This window comes from Pogoniulus pusillus, chromosome 1 (assembly GCF_015220805.1).
Source record: "Pogoniulus pusillus isolate bPogPus1 chromosome 1, bPogPus1.pri, whole genome shotgun sequence".
NCBI classification, from domain to species: Eukaryota; Metazoa; Chordata; class Aves; order Piciformes; family Lybiidae; genus Pogoniulus; species Pogoniulus pusillus.
The window spans coordinates 28,484,597-28,507,522 of record NC_087264.1 but is presented as its reverse complement, the minus strand read 5'-3'; the positions used below and the strand labels follow the sequence as shown (position 1 = coordinate 28,507,522).

General features: G+C 40.5%; 1 protein-coding gene across 1 annotated transcript in view; it reads left to right on the top strand.

Moving 5' to 3' along the window:
• The window catches only part of SPTBN5 (spectrin beta, non-erythrocytic 5), a 97,773-nt gene that overhangs the window by 49,847 nt on the left and 25,000 nt on the right, over positions 1 to 22,926 (top strand). The window contains exons 34-45 of the mRNA XM_064146220.1: positions 6,290 to 6,394; positions 7,448 to 7,633; positions 12,232 to 12,387; positions 13,008 to 13,199; positions 13,801 to 13,896; positions 16,552 to 16,670; positions 17,297 to 17,411; positions 18,244 to 18,357; positions 19,833 to 19,954; positions 20,586 to 20,748; positions 21,639 to 21,827; positions 22,269 to 22,346. Coding sequence (XP_064002290.1) covers positions 6,290 to 6,394; positions 7,448 to 7,633; positions 12,232 to 12,387; positions 13,008 to 13,199; positions 13,801 to 13,896; positions 16,552 to 16,670; positions 17,297 to 17,411; positions 18,244 to 18,357; positions 19,833 to 19,954; positions 20,586 to 20,748; positions 21,639 to 21,827; positions 22,269 to 22,346 — 1,635 coding nt within the window. The remainder of the gene's footprint in view (positions 1 to 6,289; positions 6,395 to 7,447; positions 7,634 to 12,231; positions 12,388 to 13,007; positions 13,200 to 13,800; positions 13,897 to 16,551; positions 16,671 to 17,296; positions 17,412 to 18,243; positions 18,358 to 19,832; positions 19,955 to 20,585; positions 20,749 to 21,638; positions 21,828 to 22,268; positions 22,347 to 22,926) is intronic.

Here is a 22,926-nt window from a genome sequence, read left to right as displayed (position 1 = left end):
AGTGTTGTGGCACTCAGTCAACATCTGCAACTTACAGACGCTATTCAGAAAGAGAAAAAAATATTCATCACACTTCTGAAAAAAATGATCCCTTGAAGCTTGCTGTATCTTTACCTTCTGATGTCTTTTCCTGCAAAGCTCCACCCAGCTGGACATCACGCCTAGACGTTGATCTGTCTGCTTTTCCAGTTGTTTCTACACTCAATAGCAAAAATCTACATGCCTCCTTGGGACCTTGTGATTGTCTCCCACCTCAGCAAGGCTGTAATCAGTGCAATGTCCAAATGGCAGACCTCCATGCTTCAATGAAGCTTTACATTTCAACTTGCAGCTTGACGGTAAAGCCTTTTCAAGCAGATTCCCATGGAAGCAGTCGCACTCATTCTACTCTGCTCATGCCACAATTAGAGAAGGTTCCTGAAACTCCAGCTGGCCTTCCAACAGGATCACAGAAACCAAGACAAGGCTTCCCTTCAGATGGGTCTCCAGCCCTTCAAATCACAAGATTTCATGTGACTTCCTCAAAGTATCCTGGCCTTCCCCAGCAGACTGTCTCCAGAGATATATGGCTGTCCCCAGCCATGCTGACTGGAAGAGGAAATACACCTAGTGGGAATGAGGTTGTGAACAAGGATTTAAATCCAGAGCTGATTATCTTTCAGAACCACCACAGCCCGGAGTTCAGGAAGACTCCATGTGATGATCTGACACCTGCTCATCACAAGGTTTCCAAAATCACCTTGATACTTGCCACCCCGTGGACTGCTATGCCTATCCAGGTGGTAAGAGAATTTAGAAGAAGCCCTAGTCCAACAATCTTTATCAAAACACATGATTCAGATACAGCTGGTCCATCCTTTCACCCTGTGGAGATTGGGGCTGGACTCTCTCTATCCATCAATCCAGTTTGTTGCTCAGGATTGCTTTCTAGCCATTGGGCAAGATCTGGTTTGAGCCCACCTCAGGAAACATGCATGCTAAAAAGTGTATATCCTAACAACCTTTTGGCAAACATACCAGCTCCCACCACGTCTTCAACCCACAGAGACATGGAGGATACATGGTGTCCATCTATTGCTGTCAACATTGCCACTTTTGGATCTGGGAGGAGAGTGGTGAAGATTTCCATTCCATTCTAGGAACATTTGCAAACAGAAGTTTTAAGCTGTGTTAAACAAGCCATGTGGATTTCTTTCTATACTCTTCCTGCCACGTTCCCACTCTTTAAAGAAGATTTGCAGGACCACCAGAAAGCTACTTGTGTTCTGCTGTCACCCAGGCTGCAGCTACTGTTGATCCATCCTAAATGAAGCTGAGCACTCTGATCAAATACTTGATATGTCTTTCATTATAACCATTACTGTTGTCAATAGAACATGCTCTGTGCTGCTCCTGTGCTTAGAGATTTTGCATAATCAGACAAATCATTGCTCTGCTCTTTGAAGGTTCAAGACTTTATAACCAAGAGTTGTTTTTCTTCTATGCCAATCAGTCTGGGACCTGGGACAAATCTTCTGTGCATTTTTTTCTTAGTTTATTCCATTTCACTGTTTCAATTCTCTTACTTGTCAGATTATACTGTTTTCTAAATGGTTAAATCCTGGTCTTGTAACTTTCAAAAGTAATACTTGTTTTAAAACCTCAAAATACTTTAGTGTGTAGGAAGAAATTACTCTTTCTTTCCTCTTGGAAAAAGAGAAGTACCACCCTTTCCTGAGGGAAATGAAGGGAATTTGGTCTCCATAGCATCTCTAATGTGGATACCCCAGCAAAGTTTCTAACAGTGAAACTGCAGGGATTTTAATTGGAATTTAGTCTGTTTTCAGACAAATGTTTCATAAGGAAATGTTTTAAGGGTGATTTTGCAGGAGCATAGGATTCTGATCTACCATCTACTAGTTAAATGATAGAGGTCAGGCTAGTGAATTTGAAGGAGGAGGGGGCAGATGGGAGGAAGGGATTGTAGAAAACATTGACTTCTCATTGGGTTTTTTTATATACATTTCCAATATCAAATAATTATATTATCTCAATGAGACAGCATGGAGTGGGAGGGGGGAAGGAAACATTAACTACAATTAACATTGGAATTTCACATCTAGATTGTGAGGTCAGAGGCCAGTAATACAGTGATGTCACTATGATAGAGAAGGTGTATATATTTCTCTCCTGAGCAACTTCAGTGTGTTTTATGCCACTTATAATAAGGTATCATACTGTAATCATAACTAACCAAAATGAAGTACAGTGCAACCTATTTGTGAATCCTATATAATCATGATACTAGGCAAATTTATTTACTTTAGTAAAACAAAATTTTTTTTCATTGATTCTATTTTCTATTTACTTTTATCAGAAGTAAGTAAAACCAAACCTTGTTGTTATCTACCTAGGCTGAGAGTTTGAACTTGTTTATATGAATTAAGTGAAGGCATTTAAAACCAGGAGCAGTTCTGGCTTTTAGTACGTGCTTAGAACTAAAGATTATCAGTAGAGTTCCAAGAATTCTCAGCAGCAAGCCCAGTGCAGGCAGTGAGGGGCAACATCTGTGTAGGCTTTTATGATGTGAAGAGCAGAAGGAGGAGAAGGGAGTAGATTTGCACAAATAGTCAAAATAGTTTTTCTTCTAGAGATATAAAAATCACACTTCTTGGAAGAGAAAACTGTCTGGGGGCTGTGTCAGCTTCCAGTGCATATAAATGTGAAGCTGTGGCATCCAGAGAGCACAGTTCTCTAGTAACTAAAATTTGTCATTTATTTTTTCTCTAAAAGCAGCTAGAGCTGCCCTGTGCCATCTTTCAAGTGTGTATACAGTATGTTTTTATTCAAAATAAATATTGGGGTTTTCTAGTTGGACTTGAAATTTAGTTTTGCATTAACTTGTATGTCAAAGGTCTTACAACAGTGACTAACCTATGTATTGAACTCAGTGACAAACTCCAGCTAAGTAGGGTTAGAACTTCTATTTCTCTGCTTTGCCTGTTAGTAACTTGGCCATTTGTTACATGCTCCATTTCAAAAAGGGCCAAGTCCATTCTGTGCTTTCCAGCATCTTTGCAAGTCTTCAGCTAAAAACGTGTCCATTCTGCAGTGAGCAGTCAAGCCTTTTGGTGCTTTTTGTGGCTAGGTATTAAATTCCTGATGATGTGCCATCAGTCATAGCAGAAACAAACTGCAAAGAAAGTTTATGCCTGTTGTGTGCAAGGGGGTGACCCTGGTAGGTTACCTGACAAGAGCTATGCAGAGTTTTGTGTTTGAAATCAACACATCTCATTCAAAGCAGGAGTTTGGGGACCTGTCTAAAAATATGCCAAAAAGTGATGTAGTTGGCCACAGGCCAGCACTGTGGTGTGGGAGGCAGTTTCCATTCTGCTTTCAGATTGGATTAATGAATGCTTAAATGAAAAATATGTTGTGGTTCTGATTCTAGCAATTGCTGTCCTTAGAGTTTTGTGTGAAAGACTAATGGAAAGCTTTTATCTCTCCAATTCTCCAAGTAGCACTCCTAGTGTTATTGAGGCTCCTTCTTTCTAAGCCTGTTGCCATTATCTCTCTGTCCTGTATGCAGCCAATTTTCTTTTGTACCAATTTTCTTTTTGTACACAAGCTTTCTTTCTCACCATTAAAACCTGGGCTCCAAAGAGCATTTGCATGGGTTTCTACAAGTAGTCCAAAGTTTTCACAAGTCAGGAGAACTTCTTCCCACTGCCTTAACAGCTGAAGGAACAGAGCTTTTAGTTCTCAGTGTTATTTGAGTGTAATAATTTTTCAGTAGGAGCACTCCAGTGGCAGCTGCTTATGACTCACTCCTCCACACCCCTGCTCTTGGTTATCTCTGCTCTCATTTTCCAAAGTAACCGCTTTTGCCAGTAGATGTCCCTTGCCTTTTTCTTCCACTGCAGATACATGATCAGAAAAAAAGATGGCCAACTATTTCTTCAGATATCACAGATTGCAGTTTCACTGCTAACTGTTACTAACTAAAAGTCCATGGAGTGATATGTGAAATTATGGGAATTTTCTGTTTTCTCGGGCAAATCTCTAACCAAAAGCTGTAGATAAACCACAAAATATGACTGAATTGCTATAGGGTTTTTAAAGCAGTGTTTAAACCCCTAGGATGTAGTAGTATGTTTGTGTACCCTGAGCAGGTATGAGTTAGATTCATCTGATCACTTTTTATTGTGCTGTTAGTGACAGCAGTGTAAATATGGTTGGTAATTAGAAGCAGTTTAACAAAGTATTACAGTAGACAGACCTGGAGCCCACGCGTGTGGAGATCTTCCTCCACAAATCCAAAACCGCTCTACAAAAAGATTGAATCTGTCATAATTCATACACTTGATGAGTGGGATAGATCAAAGGATTAAAGTTTGAGTGACAGAATATCTGCCTTCTGGTATGGATTGTATTTAATATACAGAGGCACAACAGGGGCATTAATATTAATGTATTTCTTTAGGCATCCTGATGATTTTGGGCCAGAATTATTAAAAACTTAAGCCTGTGGTAGAGTGGCTTTTCACTCTTCTTGACAGTGATTGCTGTGTTAGAATTCACTTACCTTTCCTCTGATACTTGATGTGGGTAAGCATAGAGTGGCTTGAACATCTGGCCTGGGCATCATATTCTTCTGCATGTTCTTCTGTGAACACAAAATAATTCTCATTAACTCTCAAAAATATGACCCAGAAGGTCAGGCCAAGTCTGGCTGTCAGTCTTCTTAGCCACAGCTGCCAAAGAGGGCTGAGCAGCAGCTGCAGCAACAAGGTCCATCAGCAAACTGGAGGCCAAGGCAACAAAGCTAGGTAATGGCTGAAATCTAAGGTCTTTCCAGGAAGACCAGGGCTGGAGCCAGGTCTGAGCCTCAGAGAGATGTCCAGATGGGAGCCCACGGCCTGTCCAGGGCATAGTCAAGGCCAGCAGAGTAATTTGGTGCACTCAGACCCTGACAGGTAGGTGTGGATTCCCCAGCACTCAACATGCCTGAGAAAATGCCCTGTGGTGTTTAGTGGTCTGTGTCTTCTGTGCAGACAATGAGTATTGTTACTCATTTTCTAAAGCAGGCATTGAAGGATATCTTCTTTTCTCCTGTGAAAACCACTCTCTGAGACTGTCACAGATCCACAATGTTGTGCAAAGCAAGAGACATTTCTATAGATGTAATGTTTACCGATCACATCCACGGGTTTAAGGCACAGGTTTGCCTGTGTTCTTGACCAGCCCTCTTCTGAAACTGCTAGCAGCTGTGGTGCTCCACTGATCGTATTCTGTTTCTTTCCTGTCTCTTAATTCTTTCACACCATTATCACTGATCTCAAATTCTTCTTCTGTCTCTGTTGATTACACTTTATGGAGGCAGAGTTACTGGTTGAAATTTCTCATCCAAATACTTATGACTCCATGAGCTTACAAAATGGATTACCCAAGGCTATGTCCCAGGCAATAAATGCACTTTCCTTTAATAGCCTGAACTCTAAAAGCCTGTCCAGTTAGATTAGCTACACTGTGAACCTGGTGCACAGGTAATTTTTGTTCATGTCTCAGAGCCTCTGTCTGGGGGTTTTGTCCTGCTCTTATCTCATCGCTGAACAAGGGAGGAAATTGTGGAAAATTCAATCTGCTAGAAAAATAATACAACTCCTTACTGGCCTGAGGAATAGCTTGTGGTAGTTGTTGCTGATAATAGATAAGATACACTGTTTACTCTTTGGCATTTGACAAAACTGAATAGAACAGAATGCATGGGAGAAGTGATTAGGCAGTCAGTTTTCTTAACACCAGAAAAGAGTTAAAAAACACTGTGGTGCCTTAGAGATGTATGTAGATTAGTTGGAAAAAGACCTTGCGGTGTTCAAGGCAAATCAGAGGTCAATTCCCTTAAAAATGCAATTGTTGTTTTAGACTAAGATCATTCTGCCTCAGAGACTGACAGGACAGGCAGTAAATAAAATTAATGCAGGCAAACTGTAAAGACAGCCTGAAAAAAATAGCAGATGATTACAGGAAAGGCTTAGACCTCCAGAATTCACTGCCAGCCTTGTGACTTAGTGATTGGAATAAGCAGCAATAGGTCACCTTCATTAGCTGGGCCTGCTAATGCTTCTCTTTCTTGCTCAGGACTATGGGGCTGTACTATTTAATTTCCAATTTCAGTTGTTTCATGATCCTTTTTTTTTCCCCTCTCAAGTGTACTCTCAACTACAGAGTCATTACTTCTCATATTTATGAATCAGGCTCATGTGAGAATTAATCCACTGAGAAAAACATTAACCCTTTTGTTTTACAGATTTATTTGAAAAGCAGTGACCTTGGAAGGTCTATAGATGAAGTAGAGCAACTCATAAAGAAACATGAGGCTTTTGAGAAGCTTCTGGCATCACAGGATGAGAAGGTATGAAAATAACAACAAATATTCTCAGCGTAATCTATAACATTTTTTTGTTGGGTGGTTTTGTTTTGGATTTAATTTTTGGTGGTCTTTTTTGGTGGGCTGTGTTGTTTTGTTTGGTGGTTTTTTTGGTGGGGTTTTTTGTTTGTTTGTTAATGTAATATGCCTGATAACTTTATCCAAAAGAGAAAATGGGGAAGCTCTGAGAAATAAGAGGCAGAGCAGTGGAGAACTACTATTAAATGCTCCATGCCCAAGTCCTGCCTCTATTTTCTCTTTTGGAGAGCAGAAAAACTGCTCAGTAAGTTGAACAGTGTGACTTAGCAAAAGACATATTTAAAGCAGGTCATATTGTGTGTTACGGATATGTATTTTCATTAAATCACCAGTGGCTTTTAAAGCAAATAAAATAGAGTAGAACAGAGGGGATGACTTGTCTAATTATTTAAATGCACACTGTATCTACAATATCTATACCAAACTGGCACCTTTGGAATAGATACTGAACTACTTTACCCAGGCATCTGCCTGTCTGGTGGCCACTGCTGTAATTCATCCAGGCTAGGGCTAAACTGAAACCTGGTTCTCAAAACCTCTGCAAGTTCCCTGCCAGACCAATTGTTTATGTTGGGATCTACCTTTGGACACCTGATTTCCACAAAGCAATAAAACCTGAGCACTCATGGGTGTCAGGCTTGCTCCATCAATCATTACACTATATGATCAGTGGCATAAGGACTGCTGGAACTATAGCTTTAGTTCATTTAAGTATCCAAGGAGCACTACAGAGACCAAAGGCAAGGACTTGGTAGAGTTAGATAATGGTTAAACTTGGTGATCTTAGAGCTATTTTCCAATCAAAATGATTACATGATTTTCTGACAAGGATGTCATAGGTATAACATAGTACAGGTTGAGGGTGGAAGGATGCTGGTTAACTTGTCCCTGCTCTTCTTGGTTCATTACAGAATATAGGAGACTCTTTAATGTATTGAAAGGAGCCCAGCTTTTTGTTTCTTTTGCATAAAAGTAACTTTCAACTTGTTGCCTCCTCAGATGATGTCTCTTCAAGAACAGGCAAGCAAACTACAAAAGGTTGATGGAGTGGAAGGGCTAAAGATCCAGCACAAACTGGATACCATTCGTGGAAGGAAGCAACAGATCAAGGATCTGTCTCAGAGCAGGAGAGAGAAGCTGCAGACCGCCCTTCTTCTGGCACTTTTCTATCAGAATTTGGAAGAGGTAAGAGGATTTTAGAGAGAGATAAGGGTGGAAGGCAGAAGAGCTGCCTACCCATGTTGGGTGAAGTGCCTGCCTTTGTCACATATTAGGCACATTCATAGTCTGCTCTGGTATGGAAACTCCTGTCACACTCAGACAAAGGAGTGTTCCAATGGCATTGCTGTTACTACACCATCATTGTGGCACTGTGCCCATTACAGCTTCTTTACACATCAAGAGCCCTGCTAAAATAAAACTGCTACAAGGGCAACTGCCAGTTGCTACCTTACGGTTTCCTTTCGTGGGAAAGAAAGGATAATTCAAATCAGGGTGAACACAAAGTGGAAAACAGTATGGCAAGAGTGCAAGATTTACAAATAGGCCTTCAGAATAGTGCTTTTACTTAGCATAGCTCTTCAGCTATTCTAGACTGGTCTCTGCAGAATATGTTTCTTCCTGTCTCCTGTTCTGTCCTTAGTCCTGTGACTGAGTAGCTCTGTTCCTGGCTCAACTGTTGGTCAGTCTTTCAAAGAGCAGCACAACGTGCATAACTGAAAACTGTGTTGGCATCCAGTGTTCTGCCATAAACAGCAATGCACAGGCCCAGAGGGACATTTGAAAAAGCCCTTGCCTGGTCTATTATGCACATTTTTTGCTGCTGTATCTCATGGTACATCCTTCATGGTTCAAAGAAAAACGGCAGGTGCTTTCACCTCTCGAAACATGAAAAAGACACAGCCTGGCACAGGTCAACTTATGACTATCATCAAAGGAGAATGAATGCCTGTAACGTAATGGCTGCTAACAACCAAATTTATCACTCCTCCCTAACCCACCAAAGTAATCAAACATATAAATACCTTACTGTCTGGCTACACTGCACAACTAGAGCTGCATGCTGATTTTTTTTTTTCAAGAAATTATTTACACAGCCAAATATTAATTATTTAGCTATACTTTTCCTATCATAGGAACCAGTCCACCACTGATGGCCAGTCCACTTTATGGACTAGCACAGGGGAGGGGATGAAGTGAACTGTGCATTGAACAATGCAAATATTTCAAAACAGCAATGCATTTCTGATGGAAAAGGTCACAGAACTGCCAACACTATTTGGTACACAAACTGTCAATGCTCTCCTAGAGCAAAAACCAAGCCATTAGGTAGAAATACTTCTGCATTTCTTCCTGTATTTCTGTAACTGCCAAATCAGTCCTGAAGCTGGGGCCCTCTTTGTTCTTGAATTACACACTCAGAGCAAAGGATTTGGCCCTGTATAGGGAGGAAAGTTTTCATCATAAAATTTCTCTACATAAATTCAGCCAAGAGTATTACAGGGTGTTTTTGCTCTCAAACTACCTGCTCATTTACCTCACCAATCTAAATTCATTGCCTACTGCTCTAGAATGTGAATTCCGCTAGGGAATTAAAAAAAAAAAAAAAGAAAGAAACAGTAATATCTCTTCCTCTTTGCTGGATAGAATGGAATGTTTAATTTGATTTTAATGATGCTCTGGGTGTGTATGAGGTTATATAAGCGAATAATCACCAAATGGATGTTAAATTGCAGAGATGAGTTTTGAGTTTAGCTGTGCAATCAATGAGGTCATTGCTTATTCTTACTTATTATGAGAACAAATTTCATAGCTCAGTTTCCACTCCCCTGAAAAGTCTCCCTACTGCAATTGTGTCAAGTAATTTCTACAGATCAAAGAGAACTTTTTGTGTCAGCAGAAAAGTGATCATTGTCATTGTTAATAGTCTCTAGCTACTCTCTAGAAGCAATTATACAGGGAGATACACACATCAATACAAAGACAACACAGTCTGATTACTGATGAGAGAAGATGAAGACCTCAGCTTGGTGTGGCCAGCTTAGAATACTAGCTGCTGCAGTTTGTACCCTTTTCAGAACATAGGGCTTTGTTTTTTTCTGCACAAAAACTTCAACAACTAATTCAAGAGCTCATGCAACTCACAAAATAAGGTATACTCTCTAACAATAGAAATAAGTGCTTTTTCTGGTGCCAAAGAAGTGAGATAGAATAACAGACTACCCTACTGTCACAAAGTCTGTATGTCACTGTTAACTTAGAAGGCAAATTAAAAGATTGCTACTCAAGAAATATGTGTATTTATTTCAATTATTGCAGAGAAAAGTTCATAATGCTCAAAGTTTTGACTTCTAAAGCTGGCGCTGAGTTTTAATGCTGACTGAAACTTGTTCATTGTATTAATGCCACTTAACTTCATTTCCCTTTCACCCACTGTGAATGAGAATAAAACCTACTTCTTTATCTCAGGCAAGTGAGAGAGAGAATTAGTTGATGCCTCTAAATATCTAGAACAAGTGTACCTTTTTATATGCTTTATATATTTCTGCTATTAAAAATTAGTAATTTACAATAAGCTTCTGATCTTGAGGCAAAAATAACTGATATTTTTAAAATGTAGGTTTCTAAATTGATAGTGCTCATGTTTTTTATGAGTCCTTTGAAAATAAGACTCTGTCTACAGATCAGCCTTGATTCACATCTGAGTGTGGACACAGGGCCATGAGAAGGATCTCCCACTCCCAAGAGCCATTTTAATTAAGTCTTAAAATAAACCAAGCCACTGAAAGTGCAGATGTGGTGTTGGGTTTTTGGTTTTTTTTAATGACTTTGTTCAGTTTGTCATGAAATCATTGCTTTTTATTAAAAGTAGGGGAGAAAAGGCCCTGTTAGTGGCTGTATGCAATTTTGTTTCTCATCCTAACCATATGGGTGAACTTCTCCCATACAAATGAGACATCAGTTAAGTGATGTTAAAGCTTTAATGTGTGGCTGGGTAATGGAAGAAGCCCTTAGTTTGTGAGGAGTGTGTCAGAAATTAAAACAGCAGAAGACAGGGTGCAGACCTGGACAACCTTGACATAAGGTTCTTGTTTGAGTCTCTTTGCCTTGGAGGGGAACAGCATCTGGAGAGCATGCTGTAGTGCAAGCTATTTCTGTTATTGTTTATAGAATGTCAACAGCTGAAACAACACTTCAAATCATTAATTAACTTAGAAAATCTTCCAGTTGTCAAGTCTTGTGGAACTCTGCTGCATGCACACAAGGACAGCCAAGATGCTTTGAAACTGATAAACCTGGCTTCCATTTGCTGTTCTTGTGCTCTCAAAGCATTAGTATTCTTGAGTGGTCTGAGGACACCAGAGTCAGTTACAACATCTATCAAGTGTCCAGTTCTCAGTGTTTGGATGAATAGAAAATATTTCCTTCTATGCCAAGAACTATCATTCAGCAGATATTTAAGAAAATAGTGGAAAACTCACTGTCCTGTCTTCATTAATTTAAATCTCCTAAAAAATAATTCCTTAAGAGAAATGCGTAGCCTCTGTTTCGTTTGTCCTTATGGTGGTCACCTGCTTGTCTGAATTCAATGTTCCCAAGCAGACCATTTTGAATTTCGTGAAGTGTAAAAGGAGGTAGAGTTGTATTTCTTTCAAATAATTTCACTATTGGCTGGCCTCATTAGTAATTTTTTTTTTTAATTTGAATTTTCCACTTAGATCTCACAATGTTGCTGAGATAGGAACTGTTGATACTGTGTTATAGGCAAGGCATGGAATTTTTAAGAATCCCTATTTTACAGGCAGGTCAATGGCAGAGATAGGAGGTGAAGCTCAGAACCCTAAATCCAAGGCTCATCTGTCATAATCTCATTTTAACTGTGCCTACAATGTCAAGGCTGCACATCTGCTTAATAATTCTCCATATCTAATCTAGAAGCTTGTATAATCTGTTTATATTTTGTGATCAGATTAGGAGTAATCAAGGAATTTTTCATTATTCTTTGGTCAGATTCCATTTTTATCCATACCTAATGTTATTTATTAGCAAGGAAGTTGCTGCTTGAGGTTCCTGGAGTCCACAAGCCCAATGGAACAAAATTTAGGATGCCTCCCCTCTCTCCATATGGAAAAAAAAGTTAGGCAGGAAAGTAAAAGGGGTAAAATACCCAAAGAATGGACTTGCACTGATTTGGAAGTTAAAAGGTAATTTTTATCAATAAATAAAAGGTATTCAAGGTAAAGAAGGTTAAGGAAATATAAGGGAAGAGAACAGATACAGATACATCTACAAAACTGGGTTGGATGGCAGTGGACTCTCTGGATTGAGATGCATTCTTAGATGCAGGAGGTAGCAGGGTTGTCTATGTGGTTAGGCTGGCCACATGGTTAACAGAAGCAGCAGCAACAAAAGGGATGGTGCAGATGTGAAAGCAGGTGCAAAAGAGTAAACAGGAGCTTGAATGCCTCTTAAATAGGGTTGTGGACAGGAAGTGGGAGAAAATTTGACCTGGGGAGTCGTGTCCGTTCCGTCCCCCCCCCCCCGCCAGGAAGGGCCAGGTTTCTCTGCCCACCTGGAGTCAGGTTTCCAGACCACTCTCCAGCTCCAGATGTGCTTGACCTGGAACAGTAGGCTAGTTCAGAAACTGGAGGCCCACCTCAGCTGCTGGATGCCATCTCAATCTGCCCAGCCTAGGCATAGGCGGTTGCCCAGCACAATGGCAGGCCTTGGGAGGAGGCCCCAGGATGGCATATCAGACTAACTGAAACCTCTCACTGCTGCAGGCAGAAGACTGGATCAGTGAGCGCATGCAGAAGCTGGAGGATCCCTCCATACAAGATCCCAGCAGTCTGCAGGACAAAATGAAGCTGCTGCAGAAACATCAAGTCTTTGAGGCAGAGATTCTAGCAAACGAAGAAATCATCACGGGTGTTAATAAGGTAACACTCTGTTAGTAGTTTTACAGATGGTTGCTGGTTATCCAAAGAAGGACAGATAGATGGAGTGAAAAGAAAGCGTAACTTGTTCACCACTCCTATATCAATTACCTTACTTGTGTGACAACACAGTTGCTAAGCCATGAAAATGTAATGCTCTTCATTTACAGCAGAGATTTGTTAATTGCTCTATCCAGAGGACTTCCGTCTTTCCTTATTGCCCAAGCAGAAAGATATCACTAACTTCTTCCTTGCCTGAGGTGATTAAACCTACAGAAGTTAAATGGGATTTCATGCCCAATTTATGAACATACATGTTGAAACTGAGTGAATTGCATAGCTGAAGGACACAATCATCTCTAATACCTCTCACAGTGCTTTCAGTCCATGAATGCCACTCTTAGCAGAAAAACATTCAAATTCTGCTGTTATCGCTTCCCTCCGGATGTAAAAACTTCCCAGCTGAACAGTGTCATTTGGGCAGTAAAAATGTATGTTAGTAATTTCTTGTGCAGTCCAGGTTAGGAAAGTGAGAGTGCCCTTCTGAAAAGTCACATAGCACAGTAATCACACTAAAAATTAGTTGCACACTTCATTTCTAATTTCTTCTTCTAAATGTGAAGAAAGGAGAAGCCTTACTATCAAAAGGCCACCCAAAATCAGGAGAGATCCGTCGCCAAGTCCGCACGCTTCAGGAGCATTGGGAGAAATTGAAGAGAGCTGTTGCTGCCCGTGGAAAGATGCTGGAGGACAGCCGGGACTTCCTGGAATTTCTCCAGAAGGTGGACCAGGTAGAAGCCTGGATCAGAGAGAAGGTAAATGAGTTCTAGCGTTTAACCCAAGCATCACACTAGAGACTTGCTATTGAGCAGTGACCTTCTGATGAATGTGTCCTCTCCCAAGATATTGTCATGGTGACTTTTTCTTAGAATGTTTTACAAACAGTATGGAAGGAACAATTCAACAAATTCTAACCATTTTCTGAAGTGTTTCCCTGCCAGAGTCAGTTGGACAGTATCAGCACGTGTTCTCATGTAAAATGTACACATAGAGAGAATGTGGTTGTTGGGAGTTGTCTCTATCAAAACAGAGCAATGAGAACCGACTAGAATGAAAGAGTCTTGAAGCATTCACTCTCACTGTGTGTCATATGTGCACATTTCTGTGAGAGTGAGAGAAGAATCACTTCCACTAAATTTCAATTCAGAGTTTTCTTCCATAGTCAGTAATAGATTGGAGAGAGAATTTGGACTAAGTCTCATAATTATCTAAAGATCAGAGGACACTGCTTCAGAAGCTGTAAGCCAGGCATTTACAGACATCACAGAGCTTACTGCGTCAACATAACCATTAGGATGTGCTGTGCTCTTGTACAATTAGCCTGAATGTTTGCCTGTCTGCTGCTTATTTCCCCAGGAAGTCATGATTAATGTAGGAGATGTGGGGAACGACTATGAACACTGCCTGCAGCTCATGAAAAAGCTGAATGAGTTCCGTGGAGCTACATCAGGGGTAAGAGGTGTTTACATAGGACATTCCTTGTGTGATGGACACAGCAATTATTTTTTCAGCACAGCAGTATATCCATGTAGAAAATACAGTTCCAGTACCTTGAAGAGGTTAAAAGATCAGAGAGTAGGAGGCCGGCCAGAGAGATGGTGGAGTCAAGGTACCTGGAGGTGCTAAAAAAAATGTGTAGATGTGACACTTTGGGACATGGTTTAATGGCCATGGTGGTGTTAGGTCACTGGTGGGACTTGATCTTAGAGGTCCCTCTGAGTGAAACGATTCTATGATTACCACTTTATAAACTATGAAAAAAAATCTTCCCTTATCGCGTCTTCTGCTTGGATGATGTCTAAACAGACCTGTTAGGCTCTCGTGACAAAACTTTGAATTTTGAATTGCATTACACAACTGCAAAGCCTGGATTTGAGCAGATTTCTAGTTTGGTTTATACTGTCTGCAAAGCCAAAGTGTGTTCCACCCAACAGTGGATTAGAATGGTTGTTTCAGTCATTTCTCAACTCTGAAAATTTATATGAACCTTCCATGAACAGGCCCATTTTAAAAATTAATCACTTTCTTCATTTTCCTCCTTTATTTCTCCATCACCTCCTGAGAATCAGTCAAGTTTCTCATATTCTTTCATCCAAATGAAGCACATATATCTGGGGGCCTCTGTTGATACAGCACATGTTATTATACATGAATCATAACACTAATAATCAGACATCTAGTAAAACAAAGCAATGGTTTACACTTTGGGTAGCAGCCATGTGACAAGACAGCTGCACAGTTCAACCTTCTGTGCAGAGATCTCTGACCTCCTGTGTGGTGCTGAGTCATGTCAGCTGCCTCTTGACCACAGCAAGCTGTGCCAACCTGAGCACCGAGGCTTGGGAATGCTAGGGAGCAGGACCAGCACATATCAGGGCCTCTGTGATGTGCCTCATTTTCCATCATGCAAGCTGTGGGGTCATACATTGAGGGGAACATTTGCAGCAGCCTCTTGCGCTCTGTGTCAACTGCCATAGATGTAAACTAATATTCTTTATATTTTGTTTGCCTGCTGTCTTGTTGCTAATTCCTGTTATGGCAGCTCTCACCTCCTACTCCTGTTGCATAATAGCAGATGGAAACAATCCTCTTCTATACAAAACAGCTGTAGAGAAATGCCTGACACCTGGGAGAAAACCCAGAGCTCCTCTTTCCAGAGCCCAGCAGAATTTCCTGTAAAATGTTCAAGCTTCAGCACCAGGGAATAAGTGAGGAGACTTTCATTGGCACTTTAATCCTCATTAACTGAACCATGACCTAAGGGATGTAACAAGGGCTCTCCTACAGGTTGCACCAGCCAAAAGAAGAATGTTGAAAGAAGCAGGAAGAACCCAGTGTCCAGTCAGCACGACCCTAAGGAAGAAAGTCTTTCCATAAACTAAGTTAGCTTTTATATGCACAGGAAGCTCTTGGCCTTTGATACTACTAGCCTGCAGCCACCCCTCTTGTAACACTCTCAACATGATTCCTGAAAAAAAAACGTTGGGACAAGGATACCTTTCACAGCTGATGCTTAGTGACACAGTACTTCAGAGAGTGATACAAGTAAGAGCAGGCTGATCCTGGCATAGAGTGTGCATCATTCCAGTCTAGGTTTCCACTAGACGAATCTGAGATCAGGGTAGGGAGCTTCATCCAGTTCTCATGGCTGCCAGATTTTCTGCTGTTATTACTTCCCAGGAGAGGATACTGCAGGATTTCTGAAGAATATCTAACTGTCTGCTGGTTTCTCTTGTTTACTTTATGGCTGTAAAGCACATATGGAAGCATGCACATTGGTATGGATGTAGCATAAATAAAACACAAGTGGAGTCAATACTTCCATTAACAGTGTGCTGGCATCTTGCAGCTGTGCTTCTACTACACCAGTGATTAATGTCTCCCTACTCAGCTTGTGATTTACTGGTCTTAGAAAAACAGGGAATGTTTATGAATCTTGGAGCAGTGTTCAATGTTGGCCATCCTTCATGCTCCAAAAGAACAATTTTTCCACTATATTCCAGACTTATATGTGCTATGTGCAAATATTATCCTTTCTATGGTACATACCTGAGAAGCAAGTTGTCTCAAAGACTCAGCATACCTTCTGAAATGCAGTGATCTTTCTTGAGAAAAATGCAATGGCAGGGGTTCTCTGGGTTTCTCAAGGCTCTAAGGATTTTAAGTCTGTTGTCCACAGTACAGAAGGAACTTCTGGACAGAAGCCTATTTATTAAAAACAGCAAGTAGGGCTAGAAGACACAAGTCACTACCTGTTTGGCAGGGGACCAATCTGCCACATGTCATCTGTTTCACTGCAGCCATCTATTTATCCAGCAACTGTACCTGCGTTTCTTCAACAAAAAAGCCCTTGCTGGAGTGCCTGGCTTAAAAATGAAGCTCTGAGGGTCCTTATCTAGACTGAGATCATTGTTTTCTCTGTAGTCATTAATGTTCTTACTTGCCTTTACTGTCTTTTCGTAAGCGACTGGTAACACCAGCAATTGTAGAAGAGCAAATCCCATGTGTCTGAAATGTTTGGCTGCTGTTATTTTTCATGTCTTAGTGCAGACCTCAGTCACAAGCATGTTGAACACATGCTTTTGTCCTTTTCTTTCTCCTTTACAGGAGACAACGGTGGATGATGCTCACATCAGATCTATCAATACCCTGGCCATGAAACTGGAGAGACAGAATAAGGAAGAAACAAAGACAATATACGAGCGTCGGAAGCAGCTCAATGAGAAGTGTGTTTCTAGAGCTTTCTGTGTAAAACAAAATCAAGAAGGGAAGATTAGATTACTTGGACTGAGATAAACAGATAAATTGCAAATTATATTTTCTTCTTTAATGTCAAGACTATCTAACATCAAACAATGGAGTCGCCTTTCAAGACTCTTCAAGTAGTTAGCCAGAAGGATTTCTAATCCAGCAGGTTTGAAGCCATGTTTCTAGCCTTGGAGGCAAAGGTGCTGTTGCACAGCTCATTATACACTAGATCCATGGAGTTAAAACTCTTCTTTCTGTTCACACAGTTAGCTTAGTGAAGTGCTCATTGCTCTGGTTACTCTACAGCCCAGCAGGGAAGAACTGAAATCATGAAAATGGAGATTGTGAGGTTCCTGAGAGTTTAAGGAAATTGGATCAGCATTTTTAGATTTTAACCCCCATGCCATTCTGTAATCCTGAAATAGCTATAACCAGTCTTGACAGGCTAGTGCTTTAGCCATGCAGTGTATCCTCTCTTCTGAGGAACTGGGGATCATTACATATTTCAGAAATTTTGTCTTTGTATTTAGATCTGAGCATCATAAAACTCGGTGGAAATCCTCACCTCTGAAATTCACCTCTAAAATATTCTTTCCTACAAAAGGTGGAACAGTTTCCATGGTAACTTGAATGCATACAGGAAGAAGTTAGAGGGAGCCCTCGAAATCCATGCCTTAATCAGAGAAATTGATGACATCACAGAGAGAATTACTGAGAAGGTGAGTTCTAAGATTTTGGTTAATAGAATCACAGAATCAACCAGATTGGAAAAAACCTGTAGGCTCGAGTCCAACCTATCAACTAACCCATGGCACTACGTGCCTCATCCAGTCTCCTTTTAAACACCTTCCCTGACTCCAACGCCTCCCCTGGGAGCCCATTCCAATGGACAATCACTTTACATGAAGAATTTCTTCCTTATGTCCAGCCTAAACCTGCCCTGGCATAGTCTGAAACTGTGTGTCCTCTTATTTTGTTACTGGGTGCCTGGGAGAAGAGAGAGGAGACTAGCCCCCACCTGGCTACAACCTCCTTTCAGGTAGTTGTAGAGAGCAATGAGGTCACCCCTAAGCCTCCTCTTCTCCAGGCTGAACAACCCCAGCTCCCTCAGCCACTCCTCTTAGGGCTGTGCTCCAGCCCCCTCACCAGCCTTGGTGCCCTTCTCTGGACACATTCAAACACCTCAGCATCTTTCTTAAATTGGAGGGCCTGGAAATGGACCCCAGTACTCAAGGTGTGGCCCTAACCAGTGCTGAGTGCAGGGACAGAATGACCTTCCTGGTCCTGCTTGCCACACCATTTCTGATACAGGCCAGGAATGCCGTTTGCCTTCTTGGCCACCTGGGCACACTGTTGGCTCATGTTCAGTTGTCTGTCAACCAGTCCCCACACCAAAAAAAACCCCAAACCCACATCTTATTTTAAAAGGTAGAAAGAACATTCAGATGGAAATAGAAAGAAATGGAGGAGACTTTGAAAGAGTTGAGATGTGATCCTTTTGCTTTTTATCATCTTCACCATTTGTGCTGTACATACTATTGCTTCCTCCAGAGTGCACTGATACAAGCACTGGGTTATGGGAAAGATATGGAAAGTGTGGAAAACCTGATTCGAAGGCATGAAGAGATGGAAAGAGAAATCAGTGTTATTAAGTCCAAAATGGAGGTAAGAAGTGGGGAAGGAGGATAATGTAAAAAAACTATTTTTACTTCCCAGAAATGATGGAAAGATGAATCTGACTCTTCAGGTTCATTGCGGGAACTGCAATGCAATGCAAATGCAGCACAGATTGTCGTTCAGTAAAACACTGTACTGCTTAATCTTACTTTATCACACCAAATGTTACTCTTCCTGATGCACCAAGAGGTCCATTTTTGACATGTAGCTGATTCTTTGTTCTGCACCTACAAACCAGATTGGGAAAGATTGAATCTAAATTTAACTCTCCATCTTTCCCTCGATTTCTGTACTGGATTGAACCAAAATCACAATTCTACTTCTGTTTAGCACTAAAATGCGAAGCCCACAGTGCACATAGTTTTCTGACACAGACATCAAAACCAGACATCTTGTATTCTAGCTGCCTGCCTGATCAGCTCTGGCTTTTGTAAAATGACCAGTTTGCATCATTTAGGACTAATCCTGAGTATTAAATATGAGTCTGAATTTCTATATAATTGTGTATTTTCACTGAAAAGAAAAGTTTTCAGCTGAAACACAGTAGCAGAAATGTTCTGACAACCTCTCTGTTTTCACTGCTGGCCAGTGTGTTAAACCTTTCCATATAGAAAACATTTTTGCAAACTTTCTCTAAATAACTTTTTTCTTCACAGTAGTATGCAAATGGTGACATTATGTGCGAGAACTTCACACATTGTGACTTTGTTAGCTAACTCTCATATGCAACGTGGGTGACTACCAGTCAGCATTCCACAGATAGCAATCTCAAGGCTGTATGGAGGAGTGCTGCATGGAAACAGAAAGATGAGCTCGTTTTGGGACTTTTTTTTGGATGCTTCCACAAATACTGTGTACAAAGTCTGTCTGTACTTTTTGTATGGATTAAAATCAGCCTGACATATTCTCCTGTCTGTGTAATTTTAATCAGTTTGGAGTTTTACAAGAAAGAAACCAGCTTTAAACCTGGGTTAGTGAGTGTTCATTACTGTTTGTCAGGCTGTGTTAAGGAAAACCATATCAACTAGTAGTCTGCACTAGAAGCAGTGGTTTGATGGTACTGTTTGCTGAAAGAAATAAAAATTACTTGAATCTTCTGCTGAAAGACAAATCTAGTTGCTTCTGGGTGCTGCCATGCTTTCATGGCTTTCAGCACCAATTTTAGATTAAGCATTTAGCAATTCATTTTCCTGCATATTTGTCCCTATTCTGCAAACTGCTTGCTTAGTTTCTGTGTATGAATCACCGCACACATCTTGTTCTTCACATGGATGATGGTTTACAATTGCATATGGGTTTTTTTTTTCTGCATGTACCAAGACTCTTTGCATATTTGTTATTGTCATTTAAGTACCTGCTTTTAAAAACCAAGTTCTTAAAATTAACTACTTTTCCTTAAAGGCAGACTTAGGAATGAATATAAGCATTTGGCATAAATCCACCTGCTATAAATCTCTTCACAGCCAGTGGAATTGGAATCTTTCCGCCTTTCCACAAGGAATCCATCCATAAATGACAAACTGACTGTGAAGAAACAAGAGATGAAAAACAGCTGGCTACGACTTCAGGGACAGGCCAAACAAAGGTAGAGTGGTCTGTATATCTCTCAGCAGGAGCAAAGCTGCACCCTGGGGTCTCAAATCTACTTATGGAAGCGCCTTTTAAAAAAATTTGAGGATCCTTTGCAAAGTTTATACAGGGAGTTAAGACCCCTGCCCTGGAGAAAGTGTGACTTCTTTCAAGAAAAGTTCCACTGATGTGACTTTGGAAAAACTAATACAATGAATTTGTGGTTTATCCCACTAAATAATGTTACCAAAATGCCTCCAGGCTATCAGATCAAATCTATAGTGAAGCCCTTGTGAAAGATCTAATTTTAAATAGTTCTAGAAGACTCTTTTTTTCCCTTGCATCTTTCCAAAGCAAGAATGATTCAGGCCTGAGCTGTTGCTGGAAGTAACAGCTATGAAGAGGTTTTTTGCCTTTCTTGTCCTAATGAACTGACGTAGAAAATAAGGTAAGCACATTGTCTTATAGTCAGCGTGCATCTCAGGTGATTTTGGTTTAACATGAGGTCTGTTAGGAGCTGAAGGGAAAGCTTAGGGGACTGAATTCACTCCATTTGCCTTCTATGATATGTTGCTCTGGAAATGGGGAGGGAGAGGCAACTGGGTAATTCTGTGTTGCATAATGTTAAACTATGCATTATGTGGTAGGAAGGAGAAGCTGGCAGCCTCCTATCAGTTGCAGAAGTTTAACCTGGAGATGAAGGAGATGTTAGATTGGACCCAAAACATCAGAGGCTTAATGGAAACAGGGGGGCTTCCTAAAAGTGCAAACGAAGCAGAAAGCATGATCGAGGAGCATCAGGAGAGAAAGGCAAGTATCTTTGTTGCTTCCATTAAACACACTGTGAATGCTTCCTGTGGGAACTAATTGCTGCAGCCACAGAGAACTTTGCTGCATGCATCCATTAATAATACAGTGAAAAGGTTGACCTCAGTAACAGGTTAGGGACAGAAGTCACCTGCATATTGATAGAACTCTATCCCATGGGCTGTAGGTAAAAAGCTGTGTCAGTAACAAAGCATGCTCACTGACCACATCTGTATTTCAATAATCAACAAGTTAATCCCACCTAATTCCAGCTTTGAGTTAGATTTTTATGTGGCAAAATCCACTTGCTTGAAAGGAAAACAAAACCACTTTCTATCACACAGGGCAGTAAATTCCCATTGTATGATTCTATACACTGTGTTCTGAAACACATCATACCCCAGCACTAATTACCATGTAGTGTTTTGGCAAATAATTTTGCTAATATTTTTGGTGGAATTTCTAAAAAAGAGTGGTATTGTTAATTAATGTTACAATCTAAAGCCAACTTTTTTTTGTTGTTTTTGACAGGAGAGTTAACATTCCAGGCACTGTTTCTCATAAGAACCATCTTTATGTAGGAAGACTGGGGGGAGGGCTATGGTGTTATGGATGTTCAAAACTGTGTTCATTTATATCTGAGCATTTTTCGAACTTATTTAACCCAATTTTTGATTTGTAGAACACCAGTTGTTTCTAGAGCAACAAAGTCATTTGTTGTCCACATTTATTTTTCTCTTAGAAAATTCTATGCTCTTTCGATTACATAGCTCAAAGACTAATTATTTTCTGTAGGAATATTACTGTTGGAAAGTTAGAGCCCATATTCTTCCCCTTAAGGCTTTTACTCTGTTCTATAAACCTTTGACATCAACCTTAATAATATATTTCAGGAGGAAATAGAAGCACGAGTGGAAAGATTCAACTCTCTCAGTAACAATGGTCAAGAACTTGCCAAATCTGGTCACTATGCAAGCCCTGAGATTCACCAATCCCTCTCCAGACTCCAGCAAGCCTGGTCTGAATTGATCCATGCATGGCAGGAGCAGTATAGAAAATTGCTTCAGGCACAAGACTTACAGGTGAGTAGAAAGTTTTCCAACAGAGAATGCACATAGCACTTTCCTTAGTGTAAACAGCAAATCCATGAGATGGTATAATGAACTTAAACCATGCACTAAGGCCTGCCTTCACACTTCTTTATGTGTTGCACTCTACTTATTTCGGACCTTTCTTTGGCCAATTACTCTACAAAGTAGCCTCTGCACTATAAGCAAACAAGCTACAAGTACTTGTATCCCATGTCTTAGAAAAAAGCTACTAATCATAATATAAAGGTGAAAGTTACAATAGTAATTGTTACTCATGTGAGTATTGTAGCATCTACTGTTTATTGCTATGCAGAGTGCTGTGGGGTTTTTTTTTATAGCTCTGAAGTTTGGCTTTTTCGGTATACTCTGCCAAAATCATCTTTCCCTCCCTTTTACATCATGTTTATGACTGGCTTCTTTTTCTCTTTACAGAAATTCTATGGATATGTGGAACAGATTGAGAGCTGGCTCAGCAGCAAAGAGGCTTTTCTAGCTAATGAGGACTTAGGGGTAGGTGCTCCAATGAATTATGATTTTCTCTGCAACCTATCTGTAGGAAAGGGAGCTGTGAGTTACGACGATGTGCTCTGAAACTTTCTGTCATCTTTCTTGTTCTGAAGTTACTGCTTCATCTTGTTGACAGTTTAGGATCAGATTTCCTCCCTTAATACTTTATGGAGGACAGAATTCTCAACACCAAGTGTAATGAAATGGTTCAACTGTTCCCACTACAGGAGGAAAATGAAACTGCATGTCTCTAAATTGTCATATCTGACCCATATGTGTTTGCTAGCAGCATGCAAGTCATGGCTGTTGTCACTGGTGACATACCAATAGTTTTAAATTACTTACCTCAGGTACCAATAACATTGCAATAACTGAAACCACAGACTGGTTGCACAGGTTGCAAGAACTATGCAGGGTACTAGATGTTTAGCTTACCCTGTCCATGTATATATAAGTAGTGGTGCCAAATTAGCTATGTCATCATGAACTGCAATTACCCCTCAGAGTTCAGTGCATAGAGATAATTGGCATGTATAGTATGAAAAACATAAGCCAGAGGTTTGTGTCTGTCTCTGTGTCATGA